The sequence below is a fragment of the Conger conger genome, chromosome 12 (genome assembly GCF_963514075.1).
Source record: "Conger conger chromosome 12, fConCon1.1, whole genome shotgun sequence".
Taxonomy (NCBI): Eukaryota; Metazoa; Chordata; class Actinopteri; order Anguilliformes; family Congridae; genus Conger; species Conger conger.
The window spans coordinates 42,976,728-42,989,227 of NC_083771.1; the positions used below are offsets into that span (position 1 = coordinate 42,976,728).

Consider the following 12,500-nt stretch of genomic DNA (forward strand, 5'->3'; position numbering starts at 1 on the left):
TTCAGAGAGACCAGGGAGCAGGAGAGAGAAGCTCAGCTTCACTGCTTCTGAGAGACCAGGGAGCGTTAGACTAGTGCGTCAGCTTCACAGACCTGGCCAGTGACGTCCATACTCACCACTCTGAGCTCCTGGCATTATTTTCCCCGTGCCAGACAGTGAGGAGCGGTTTTCTTCTGAGCTGACTTTTACTGAACATGTCCACCTTGTGGCAGTTAGGGGTAAAGCATGCCATAGGCTGTTCTCTGCAATAACGTTACTTTACTATTAATGTTTTAACGTGTATAAACAATGTATTTTTGAGTGAATACATGATGGAAATGAATGGTTGAGAGAATCCTGAAAGTTCCAATATTTCCTGTGACCGCTGTTGCTCTCTGCATCACCGTTTTTCGGAAACTTTGGCCCCCAAGTTACAAATCAATTACCGCCAAATTACTCTGGCGAAATGGCAACTTCTGTCTGCTTGAGTGTCTTTGTCTCGCTCCATCTTTCAGACTCCCCCTCGCCCAATCCCATCCCGCCCATCTACAGACAGGAGCCGGGGGTGTCCGATTGGCCGGAGCAGGCGGAGACGCACCCCTTCGCGGCGGAGGAGGAGTCCGAGCTGGGGTACATGGACGACCCCTACCACGAGGAGTCCTACGAGGAGGTGCTCACGCCCGAGTTCATCACCTCGGAGAGGGACACCCTGTGGATGGTGGAGGTACTGCGACTCGTCGTCACGAAATTCAAAATGGCAGACAGTGACACGGATAGTGTCAAGGGGATCAAGTACGACGTGCGCTACATCCAGACTGCAAACCAATTTAGGGTCGCAATCCTTTTCCGAAACGTGTCAGCTGTTGATCTGTTTTTATCTTTGGATAACTGGATAACTTCTGAAACTCAGATTGCCAGCCCAGATGGTCATGTTGGTCAGATTAACTCTGTGCCCTAGATATCACTCTAAATCTCGCCAGGGGCTAAAGAAAGAAATAGATTTTTTTTTCTTGGAATTTATTACATTACATTACAAGGCATTTATTTATTGCAAATATTCCTTTGTAGCCAAAAGGTGTCATGTTTACATTACGGCAAATGGAGTTCTCCTGGTACAGGGACACCGTCAGGTTTCAGCCTCATCATTTCCATGATACTGTCATTATAACAAAGAATATAGACTCTAACAAAGAATAGAGAAATATTTTGGGGGAAGATTAAGCTCCCTAATTGGGTGTCCAGTCGAGGAGCTCGTGTTTATCGCACCCAGGTTGTTGGGCACCTTGTGGTCCGGATCGAATCCGGACTGTGTGTCCGCGGGGTGACGGGTCATTTCCTGTAGCCTCACACAGGGAAAAGGGACTGAGTTGGCAGGGGTCAATAGAGGCTGGTCTGCGGGAGTAATGTGTCTGCAGGCAGAACCTGCAGCTCAGCTGAGGGGTTACGGGGTTAGACAGAGCAGCCGGGGGGCTGTGTGTCTCAGAGGGGCTGTGTGTTTCAGAGGGGCTGTGTGTTTCAGAGGGGCTGTGTGTTTCAGAGGGGCTGTGTGTTTCAGAGGGGCTGTGTGTTTCAGAGGGGCTGTGTGTTTCAGAGGGGCTGTGTGTTTCAGAGGGGCTGTGTGTTTGAGAGGGGCTGTGTGTTTCAGAGGGGCTGTGTGTTTCAGAGGGGCTGTGTGTTTCAGAGGGGCTGTGTGTTTCAGAGGCTCGCCCTCGGCTGTGTGCACTGCAGAGCGGATATTAGGGCCAAGGAGAAGATAAAATGGGGAATAAAAAGTTGGGGATTATAGTATTTTTCCCCACATTATAGGCTACATCAGTCATATGCATATGAAGTCCATCATTCCTTAGTGGTAGGTGTGTGGGTGTGTGACAGCGAGTGTGTGAGAGCGGGTGTGTGTGAGAGCGGGTGTGTGTGAGGGCGGGTGACAGGGTGTGTGGTGTGTGTGTGAGGGTGTGTGTGAGGGTGTGTGACTGAGGGTGTGTGGTGTGTGTGAGGGTGTGTGGTGTGTGTGAGGGCGGGTGTGTGTGAGGGTGTGTGGTGTGTGTGAGGGCGGGTGTGTGTGAGGGCGTGTGGTGTGTGTGAGGGCGGGTGTGTGTGAGGGTGTGTGACAGCGGGCGTGTGGTGTGTGTGAGGGCGGGTGTGTGTGAGGGCGGGTGGTGTGTGTGAGGGCGGGTGGTGTGTGTGAGGGCGGGTGGTGTGTGTGAGGGCGGGTGTGTGTGAGGGCGGGTGGTGTGTGTGAGGGCGGGTGTGTGTGTGTGTGTGTGTGACAGCGGGCGTGTGGTGTGTGTGAGGGCGGGTGGTGTGTGTGAGGGCGGGTGTGTGTGAGGGTGTGTGGTGTGTGTGAGGGCGGGTGTGTGTGAGTGTGTGTGTGTGACAGCGGGCGTGTGGTGTGTGTGAGGGTGTGTGGTGTGTGGTGGTGTGTGAGGGTGTGGTGTGTGAGGGCGGGTGTGTGTGAGGGCGGGTGTGTGTGAGGGTGTGTGTGTGACAGCGGGCGTGTGGTGTGTGTGAGGGTGTGTGTGTGTGAGGGCGGGTGTGTGGTGTGTGTGAGGGTGTGTGTGTGTGAGGGCGGGTGTGTGGTGTGTGTGAGGGCGGGTGTGTGTGAGGTTGTGTGTGAGGGTGTGTGTGACAGCGGGCGTGTGGTGCATGTGAGGGTGTATGTGTGTGAGGGAGCGGCATTGCGACGTTGTGTGTGACTGAGCGCTCTGTGGCAGGGCGGGGAGGAGCACCCGGAGCCCCAGGAGATGGTGGAGTGCGAGCTGTGCGACACGCTCACGCTGCAGTTCAACGGCCACATGAAGCGCCACCACCCGGGCTGCGGCCAGGGCGCCGGCCGCCGCGGTTACCGCAGCAACGGCGCCTACGTGGACGGCTGGTTCGGCGGCGAGTGCGGCTCGGGCAGCCCCTACTACCTGCTGTGCGGGCCCTGCCGCGAGAAGTACCTGTCCGCCAAGCTGGGCGACCTGGGCCCCAAACACGGCCGGTGATTACCGCCGTCACGCCCGCCATCTGCGCCGTCTGTCCGCACCACCAGTAATCCGCTGCTTCCCTGGCTTACGGGAAGAAATTAATATCGGGTCCTCGTCGTGCGTCGATGACGGTCTGCGATTAAAAAATAAAAATAATAAAATAAAAAAAATCTACTTTAAAATGCTGACGTTTAATTAGTTGAACATACAGTGTAATTGGGTCGGACTGTGCCCTAGGATTAGCTGTTAATTAAGATGGGGTACAGTAATTTACAGGTGTAATGTAAATATTCTCCATTTTATTACAGTCAACCGATTGTGTACATAACACGACAGTGGATAATGCGACTCTAATTTTGTGCATTTTTATGTTTTTCTGCATTTTACTTTAGTGAGGGAAAATAACTTAAATTCTCATTATTTTGCAACTGGGAGGCATTTGATGAAAAACCAAAACACTCATTCTCACTTATTCGCGCTCATTCTCACATCTGAGGTGTAAAATTTGCCACCAACTTACTCAAGACCAGCAGGAAAAAAAAAACAGTTAGACACAAGTGCCAACACCCTACCTCACCACCTGCTGGGTACATATTAATGAGGATTGGTGTGAAGCTGACTCATTCCAGCCTGCCCTCCCGGGCTGTAGAATAGCTCTGTAGAACAGGGATAAAGTCATATTTCCGAGATGATATTCAGAGAATTATTTATTTGAAGCTGGAGAAAACATACAGATTTATAGTTTTGTTTTTCATGAAAATGAACTGTCAATCCAGAATCTGGAGCTCAGCGTCCTTGTCTGTTTCCAGGGTGAAGAGTCTGGCCTCTGATTTGATTGGACGATTGGAAAGTGCCTCTGATGGTACGTGCAGGAGTAATGTGGAAGGTTTGTTTCGTTGAACTTCCTGCATTCGTATCATGATAAATGCACTTGGTCATGCATAATCACGTTTGTATCATGATAAACGTGTATTAGAGCCTTCATATCATGATAAATGCACGTTAGAGCGTTTGTATCATGATGAGCGTGTATTAGAGTCTTCATATCATAATAAACGTGTATTAGAGTCTTCATATCATGATATACGTGTATTAGAGCCTTCATATCATGATAAACGTGTATTAGAGCCTTCATATCATGATAAACGTGTACTGCATTAGTCTTCATATCATGATAAACGTGTACTGCATTAGTCTTCATATCATGATAACTGTGTACTGTATCATGATAAATGCGTATTCAAGGCTTCGTATTGTGATAGATGCGTATTAGAGGCTTTGTATTGTGATAGATGCGTGTTAAAGGGCTCTCTGCTCTTGTGCGCTCAGACGAGTGGGACCTGTGCTCCCGGGATGACAGCGAGGCGGACCGGCTGACGGGACAGGAGGATTTCGGGGTGTTGCAGAGGCCTCTGGGTCTCTCTGAGAAGAAGCTGGTGCCCGACCCCATCCTGTTCACTGAGCACGATCCGCTGGGGGCGCTGGTGGCTAACTCCATCGGCAGCGACAAGGCCGCCATGTTCAGAGGTAATCGCAGCAGCCGAGGCGAGTCGACGAGACCAGCTCCATAACAATGACAGCCTTCTGCTTCTCCTCTGGTTTTTATGTGTGGTCACTTCTGATACGTACACATTATGTCAGGTACTGTCGCCTTTTTGAACTGACTTTAAGAAATGGTTGACAAAAAAAAAAAGCATGACATTACATTAGATTTGTTTAGCTGACACTTTCATGCAAAGCAACTTGCAGTTGATTAGACTAAGCGGGGGCTAATCCTCCTTGAACAATATGGTGTTAAGGGCCTTGCTCAAGGGCCCAACAGCTGTGGCTACCCTAGGGCTTTATCCACCAGCCTTTCCGTGGCCCAGTCAAGCGACCTAGCCACTAGGCGACCTTGACGTGTGCTACGTCTGTCCGTGACGGGTCGATGAGGAGTGACCTCACGGGGGGCTGTTCTCTCCGGGCTCCTGCAGGGGAGGGGCCGCTGGAGCCGAAGGCCCCGTCCGCGCCCCTGAGCCTGGGGGAGCAGGCGGCCGCCCTGAGGGACCCGCACGACCGGCTCCTGGCCCTCAGGCGCGTGACCACCACCACGCAGATCCTGCTGGCCTACAGCGTGGTGATGAAGGCCCTGTCCCAGACCTCCTCCAGGTACCCCTGCCCCCGAACGCTGCGCTGCCAGCTGGGTGTGTGCAGACACCAACACAGGCTTTTACCCTCAGTGAACACTTTATCAGGTGTGTCTTAGACTCATGTTTAGACTTATTGGTCTTCTGCTGCTGTGGCCCATCCGCTTCAAGGTTCCACGTTTTGTGGGTTCAGAGATGGTCTTCTGCTAACCACCGATGTAATTTGAGTATTTGAGTTACTGTCGCCTTCCTGTCAGCTTTAACTAGTCTGGGAATTCTTTTCTCACCCATAGAACTGCTGCTCACTGGATGTTGTTTTTAGTTTTTTGCACCATTCTCTGTAAACTCTAGAGACTGTTGTGTCTGAAAATCCCAGCGGTATCAGTAATTTCTGACACACTCAAACCACCTCATGTGACACCAACAATCATTCCATGGTCAAAGTAAAATTTCTTCCACAACGCTAACTGAACCACCTGACCATGTCTGCATGCTTTTATGCGTTGAGTTGCTGCCACGTGATTGGCTCATTACATATTTGCATTAGCGAGCTGGTGTACATTCGCGAGCTGGTTTAATAAAGTGGTGTCCGAGTGCATGTTACATTACATTACATTATTGGCTCTTATCCAGAGCGACGTACAGTTGATTAGACTAAGCAGGGGACAATCCTCCCCTGGAGCAATGCTGGGTTAAGGGCCCTGCTCAAGGGCCCAACGGCTGTGCGGATCTTACTGTGGCTACACCGGGATTAGAACCGCCGACCTTGTGTGTCCCAGTCCTTTACCTTAACCACCACGCTACAGGCCGCCCTGTGCTGATGGCTGTGTGTTTCTCCGTAGCGCCTCTGTGTGCAGCCAGTCCAGCGGCCTGGAGGCTCTGGGCCTGGCGAACATCCGCATCCTGGTGCGTCTGATGGGCCTGGCGGCGTCCGGGAGGGTCCACACCGCCATGGACCACCTGGGCTGCGGGCAGGGCTCCAGCTCCGCCTTCCTCTCCTTCCTCAGCTCTGCCATCGGCTCCCTCGTGTCCAACAGCCCCACCTCCTACCGCGAGCTGGTGGACATCTGCACTCAGGTGACGCCCTTTTAATGACTGCCATTTTAAACGTGCTTGTTTACAACAGCAGGAGAAAATAATGTCCGCATATCTGGTAATCACAGATGCGCTAATAACAGTTACTAACACGATGTTGACATACTATGTTAACAGATTAACTTAGTAAAGTATTGAATAATAACTACATTTTTCCCAAAAACAATGGTATATCTTTACATTTAAGTTCTTAGCTTTCCACTAAATCATATGATATGAATACATTTGAAGACCACTGCTGATGTAAGAATGTGTACTGTGCACATACGGAGGTAAACTGCACTTCCTCACCGCTCTGTTTCCATGGCGGCAGGACCTGATGGCGGCGGCCACAGGCATGAGCGTCGGTGCCCGTCTGAGCGCGCCCGGGAAGGCCTCCCGGGAGGAGCCCAAGCCCCTCACCCCCCCCACCTTCCTGGTGACCCAGAGCCTGGTGTCCCTGCTGACCGAGAAGGGCATCCGCTACCGCTACAGCCAGGAGAGGCCTGAGCCCGAGGCGAAGGGTGAGCCCCTCCCCAGCGCGCCGCTATCGTTAGCGTTAGCGTTAGCCTTAGCCTTCCTCTTCCTGGATGTCCTGGGTGGCAGTAGTACGACTCCGGCTTGCAGGAAATGGTTGGCAGTCTCAAGGAGAACTTATTAGATCAGCGCAGTCCAGGGAAAATGTAGTTTAACAGGTTTCTTTTGCTGTGGGTCTACAGTAGAGGGGCCCCCTTTTTTGTTGTTTGGTGAAAAATGCCTCATCATCGTCACTCGAGGTGAATTGAGAGCTCATGAGAGATAATATGATTTTGTCACTGCCGTTCGTAGCATCTTTACCATGTCTAGTGGAGTAAATGCGTCCCGTCTTCATACGTGGTGTTGTATCGCAGACAATACCAGCCCGGGGACTGCCGGTCCGCCCGCCCAGGTGGGGGCGAGGGTGGGGCCTCTGGAGCTGGCCAACGCGCTGGCCGCCTGCTGCCTGTCCGCCAGACTGTCCAGCAGCCACCGGCAGTGGGCCGCGCAGCAGCTGGTCCAGGCCCTGGCGGCGTCCGAGAGGGAGAACCCCGCCCGGCCGCAGACCTACAGCGACATGGCCGGGGACCTGCGCAAGTGCGCCGTCAAGAAGCTGGAGGGACACCAGAACAGGGTAAGACCCTAATGCTAATAACCCTTATGCTAACGATAACCCTAATATTAACCCTAAGGCTTACGCTAACCATTATGCTAACGCTAATGCTAACAACACTAACCCTAATTCCAAGGCTAACGCTAAACCTTATGCTAACAGTAATGCTAACAACACTAACCCTTATGCTAACGATAACCCTAATATTAACCCTAAGGCTTACGCTAACCATTATGCTAACGCTAATGCTAACAACACTGACCATAATGCCACGGCTAACGCTAAACCTTATGCTAACGGTAATGCTAACATCACTAACCCTAATGCCTACCCCAAACCGGTGATCTGCACAAGTACCCCTTGAGGCACCAGAACAGGGTAAACCCTAACGCTAAGCCTTATGCTAATGATAACCAGAATGTTAACCCTAATGCGAACACCAGCGCTAACCATTATGGTAACACTAACCCTAATTTTAACCCTAAGGCTAACGCTAACCCTTATCCTAACGCTAATGCTAACAACACTAACCCTAATGCTAACCCAAACCCGGTGATCTGCGCAAGTACCCCTTGAAGACTCTGGAGGGACACCAGAACAGGGTAAACCCTAATGCTAATGCTAACCCTTACCCTGACATCACATCACTAGCTCATTAATTCCCCCTTTAGGTATACCTCCCCTTTATTCGTGCGGTTGCTCAGGTGCGTGCGTCGCGCCTCTGTCCCTGCGCGGCTGCGCTGAGCTGAGCGCAGGTGTAGCGTCACAGGCTCCTCCCGCTCTGTCTCCGCAGGTGACGAGCTGCTGCTGGAACAGCGAGAGGGGCCTCCTGGCCACCGGCTCCCAGGACGGCACCGTGCGCCTGTGGGACGTCTCCCAGACCGCGGCGGACCTGCAGAGCACACACACCTGCTGCCCGAGGTACGCCTCGAGGTACGCACCGCGCCGGGCACCTGCTACGGACATCTGTGCGTGTGCTCTCCCTCTGCCCGGCGTAAACAGCGCTGTGTTCCCCCCTCCTCCCCCCCTGCAGCGAGGACAGGCCCAGCTCTGAGAGCGCGGTGGGGGTGCAGTGGGTGTCCTCGGTCGGCTGGAGCGCAGGTGGGAGCTTCCTGGCCGCTTTCCAGAACAAGCTCATCAACATTTGGAGCGTCAGCGGTGAGCCAGCGCGCCGTCTCCCCGGGCCCCTCGCGCAGGCCTGCCAGGGCGAGCAGGCTGCTCCCCTCAGCCCGGGAGCTGGCCCTGTCACGCGCCTTACGGCCTGCTCCCCTCAGCCCGGGAGCTGGCCCCGTCACGCGCTTCCCCTCAGCCCGGGAGCTGGCCCCGTCACGCGCTTCCCCTCAGCCCGGGAGCTGGCCCCGTCACCCCCTTACAGCCTGCTCCCCTCAGCCCGGGAGCTGGCCCCGTCACACGCTTCCCCTCAGCCCGGGAGCTGGCCCCAGCTCCCCTCAGCCCGGGAGCTGGCCCCTTCACGCGCTTACGGCCTGCTCCCCTCAGCCCGGGAGCTGGCCCCGTCACCCCCTTACGGCCTGCTCCCCTCAGCCCGGGAGCTGGCCCCGTCACCCCCTTACGGCCTGCTCCCCTCAGCCCGGGAGCTGGCCCCGTCACCCCCTTACGGCCTGCTCCCCTCAGCCCAGGAGCTGGCCCCGTCCCGCGCTTTACGGCAAAGAACAACAGTGTACGACGGTGCTTCCCAGCCCTGCTCCTGGAGATCTACCGTCCTCTAGGTTTCCATTTCTACTCTAATTTGGCACGCCTGATTCTACTAATTAGCAGCTCAACGAGCTCTCTCTAGCTGTTATGTGAGGTGTGCTTTGTTCAGGTTGGAGTGGAAAAATTACAGGATGGTAGATTTCCAGGAACAGGGTTGGGAAGGCCTAGCTCTCTGGCATACAGCACAGAATACTTGGATGGAAAGGCCCCGTTCATTTCTTCAGGGGACTTTGTTAATGTGTTAGTGTGCGTTGCTTTCTAGGGTCGCTGAGTCACGTGGAAAGCCAGCCCTCGTGGGTGACGGCCCTCTCGTGGGTGCAGAAGTCCTCCCCCTGCGCCAGGCAGGGCGCCGCCAGCCAGGCCGGCACCGCAGAGAGCCTGCTGGTGGGCCGGCTGGACGGCTCCCTCTGCTGGCTGGAGGTCACAGACGCGCTTCACGTGGAGAGCACCGAGCTGACGCACTGCCAGAGGAAAGAGTGTGAGTCCTGCTGCCTCCCTGTTTTTATTTCCATTTCAGATCAGGATAAAATGTCATATTGTTTGGTCTCTGCCACTTTGAGGCCTGTTTCTTGTTTCAACATTTACTTGACTAATGAATGAAGGGATGAGCTTTATCTTACGGCAGCCATTTTGGCTCATCTGGCGCGCGTGTCTCTTGCAGCTCCCCAGTGCATCGCCTGGCACAGTCTGGACAAACCCTTCGCCGTGGGCTACCCCGACGGCAAGATCCTCCTGGCCACCGCCGAATACTACGAGACGGAGCAGCCGCTGGTCCTCTCTGCGTTCCCGGTGAGAGAAAAAGCCCCGGTGCCTCTGTCGTCGTGCGACGCTCACCTCCCCCACACGGAGCACTAACCCCCCCCCCCTCTCCCTCCCTCCCTGTGCCCCAGGACAGCGTGAGCGGTCTGAAGTGGGACCCCACGGGGCACCTCCTGCTCTCCATGGGCCGTTCGGACGTGGTGAAGGTGTGGGGCCGGGCGGGCAGCGCCTGGCTGGCCCTGTACTCGCTCTTCCACACGGGGACCGTCAACACCGCCGAGTGGTGTCCCCTGCCCGGCCGGGGGCCCGACCCCCGCCTCATGCTGGCTGTGTGAGTACGGCCCGGGGGGGGCCACAGGCGTTTTTTGGGGGGTGCTTGCTCGTCGTTCTGAATGGGTGATGAGCGTAAGTCTTTCCCTGGGGTGTTGAAACGGTGTGGTTTTTGACCGCGTGATCTTCCCGCCCTCAGAGGCTGCCAAAACGGCATGCTGTGCGTCTGGACCGTGCCACAAGGGGGCAGCACTGTGTCGGTGCCAAACTTCCTCAACAGTTCTCCCACCCAAGAGAAGATTAGTGACGTGAAGGTATTTTATTCTGGGACTGCACTACATTTCATTATATAACATTTGCCTATGTACCTATGTAATACTTGACTTAGTATTATTGTGATTAATAATTTAATCAATTATAGACATTATCTCTATTTATGAGTATACTAAGTCATATCAGTTATATCGTGCAACTTTTCATATTTACTCCTTATAATGCCTTGAATTGGGTGGATGTAGGTTCAGTGAACAGTAAAAAAGCAGCTGTATAATATATTTTTTTCCAATCCTGACAAATCTCTATTTTGCATATTGTGGTGTTTAACGTGAATATATCCTGTATCGCTGATGGTGTTGCATTTTCACCTCTCCGTATACGTTTGGCCACCCCTGAGGTGCACAGTTAGGGCCTGTTGTTTCTAGACGCTGAGCAGGGCCCTTCAGCGAGGGCTGGCACTGCCTGTGGCTGTGTGTAACTCTGCATGTTTCCCCTGTCCTCACAGCGTGGCGTTGCCAAATGCATCTTCAGACTGAACGGCCACATCACCGCGGTGAAGACGCTGTCCTTCTGTCCCAGCGGCCTGGCCCTGCTGTCCGGGGGGATCGGGGGGCTCCTCAACATCTGGTCGCTGCGGGTGAGTACACCCCCCCAACCCCATCTGTACTGTACCGTCTCTGACGCTCTCAAAATGGCCTTTCAGGGAAGCAGAAGCAAGCCAAAATACCAGTCGCTCTGTGTATTTGCTCTTTTAAACCAGCCTGTTCATGGCTATGTATCTGGATTGGGTTGGTTGCCATGTCACCGTGACTCCTCCCCTCTTTTAGGATGGATCAGTCCTGCAGACTGTGATGACGGGTATGGGCTCAGTGGTCAGTACCACTTGGATCCCTAATGTGGGGGTCGCTGCCTGCTCTGGAAGGTCTAAGGTAGGCTATATGTTGGTTCATTTGTTTGACCTAATTGTGTAGCCTTGATGATGAAAAGTGCTAAAGATGATAGCTACATGATCCGATTGGGGGGCGTAAATGTTTTTTTTTCCCCGCTCGTACAGAGAGCAAGACACATCTGTAGATAGAGGAGAAAAGGGAAATTGGTTCCCTGTATTATTAATCTAAACCGTTAACAATTACTTCTGAAATAGTAGCTTCTGCTTTACTTGACATGTTCAAATTTCTCTGTTGAGTTTAAAACCTGAAGTGGTTCCATTGGTTTGTTTATGATTTATGTGCACATTGGAGTTAATATATCTGCACAAACTAATCAATGTACATTTAATTTAATTAATGCAAATTTTGAAATCTTGTTGTACTGGGTTTCAACAGAAGAGGTGTTTGGTTTGACATGTAGGGTCGATATTAGGGAATACGGGATAGTCTGCCTATTTAAGATGAAGGTGATGATGCAAAATTTGCGCTCTGTTGCTGTCTTTGTTAAAACAACTACGAATACAGGGTTTTTACCATTGAATTAGCCTGACAGTTGTCTGACAATTGAGAATCTCACCCCGCATTGCCTTTGCCTTTGCCTTTGCCTTTGCCTTTGTATTTGCCGTTGAATGTTTTGACAGTAATCCTATAAAAGTGAAGTGCAGGCTCTGATAAAAGAGCTGTCAGGAAAGTGTCAGACGGCATCAGGGAGATGTGGGTCTGTCGCTGGATCCCCGCGGCAGACGGAAGAGAGAGAGAGAGAGACTCTCCGCTCTGTGTCTCTCCCCTCCAGGACGTGCTCCTGCTGCGCTGCTCCTCAGACTGGATCTCCCAGAACCACGTCCTGGCCTCCTGCCGCTCGGTCCTGCGGGCCCAGGGCATCGTGGGACTCAACAAGGCCCCCTGCATGGCCGTGTTCCTGGAGAGGCTTCCCCACCTCCTCCAGGAGCAGTACACCTACGAGAAGGTGACCGTGACGACCGCGCGGTTCATTTAGTGAAGAACACTGACCAGGAAGAGCGATCGCCTGTGTGATATGAGGTTACATTACAGTGCATTACATTATGTTACAGTTATTTATCCAACGCTTTTATCCAAAGTCACTTATGGTTGATTAGACAAAGCAGGGTCAATCCCCCTGGAGGAATGCAGGGTTAACAATTGCTCCCAGTTAAGGGCCTTGCTCGAGGGCCCAACAGCTGCACGGATCACACTGTGGCTTGAACCACCAACCTCCCGGGTCCCAGTCGTGCACCTAAACCACTTGGCTACACGCCGC

General features: G+C 53.1%; 1 protein-coding gene across 7 annotated transcripts in view; it reads left to right on the top strand.

Annotated features, from left to right (window-relative positions):
- Positions 1-12,500, top strand: part of LOC133141669 (probable E3 ubiquitin-protein ligase HERC1) — a 93,474-nt gene that overhangs the window by 65,524 nt on the left and 15,450 nt on the right. For 5 of the 7 annotated variants that reach the window (XM_061262260.1, XM_061262266.1, XM_061262261.1 and 2 more), the window contains exons 45-61: positions 495-703; positions 2,691-2,959; positions 3,755-3,831; positions 4,275-4,472; positions 4,919-5,093; positions 5,914-6,148; positions 6,480-6,669; positions 7,036-7,295; positions 8,068-8,207; positions 8,308-8,432; positions 9,250-9,465; positions 9,649-9,776; positions 9,878-10,077; positions 10,216-10,330; positions 10,798-10,929; positions 11,120-11,221; positions 12,015-12,188. In XM_061262260.1, coding sequence (XP_061118244.1) covers positions 495-703; positions 2,691-2,959; positions 3,755-3,831; positions 4,275-4,472; positions 4,919-5,093; positions 5,914-6,148; positions 6,480-6,669; positions 7,036-7,295; positions 8,068-8,207; positions 8,308-8,432; positions 9,250-9,465; positions 9,649-9,776; positions 9,878-10,077; positions 10,216-10,330; positions 10,798-10,929; positions 11,120-11,221; positions 12,015-12,188 — 2,945 coding nt within the window. The remainder of the gene's footprint in view (positions 1-494; positions 704-2,690; positions 2,960-3,754; positions 3,832-4,274; positions 4,473-4,918; positions 5,094-5,913; positions 6,149-6,479; positions 6,670-7,035; positions 7,296-8,067; positions 8,208-8,307; positions 8,433-9,249; positions 9,466-9,648; positions 9,777-9,877; positions 10,078-10,215; positions 10,331-10,797; positions 10,930-11,119; positions 11,222-12,014; positions 12,189-12,500) is intronic. The other 2 variants (XM_061262265.1, XM_061262267.1) reach the window with 2 other exon arrangements.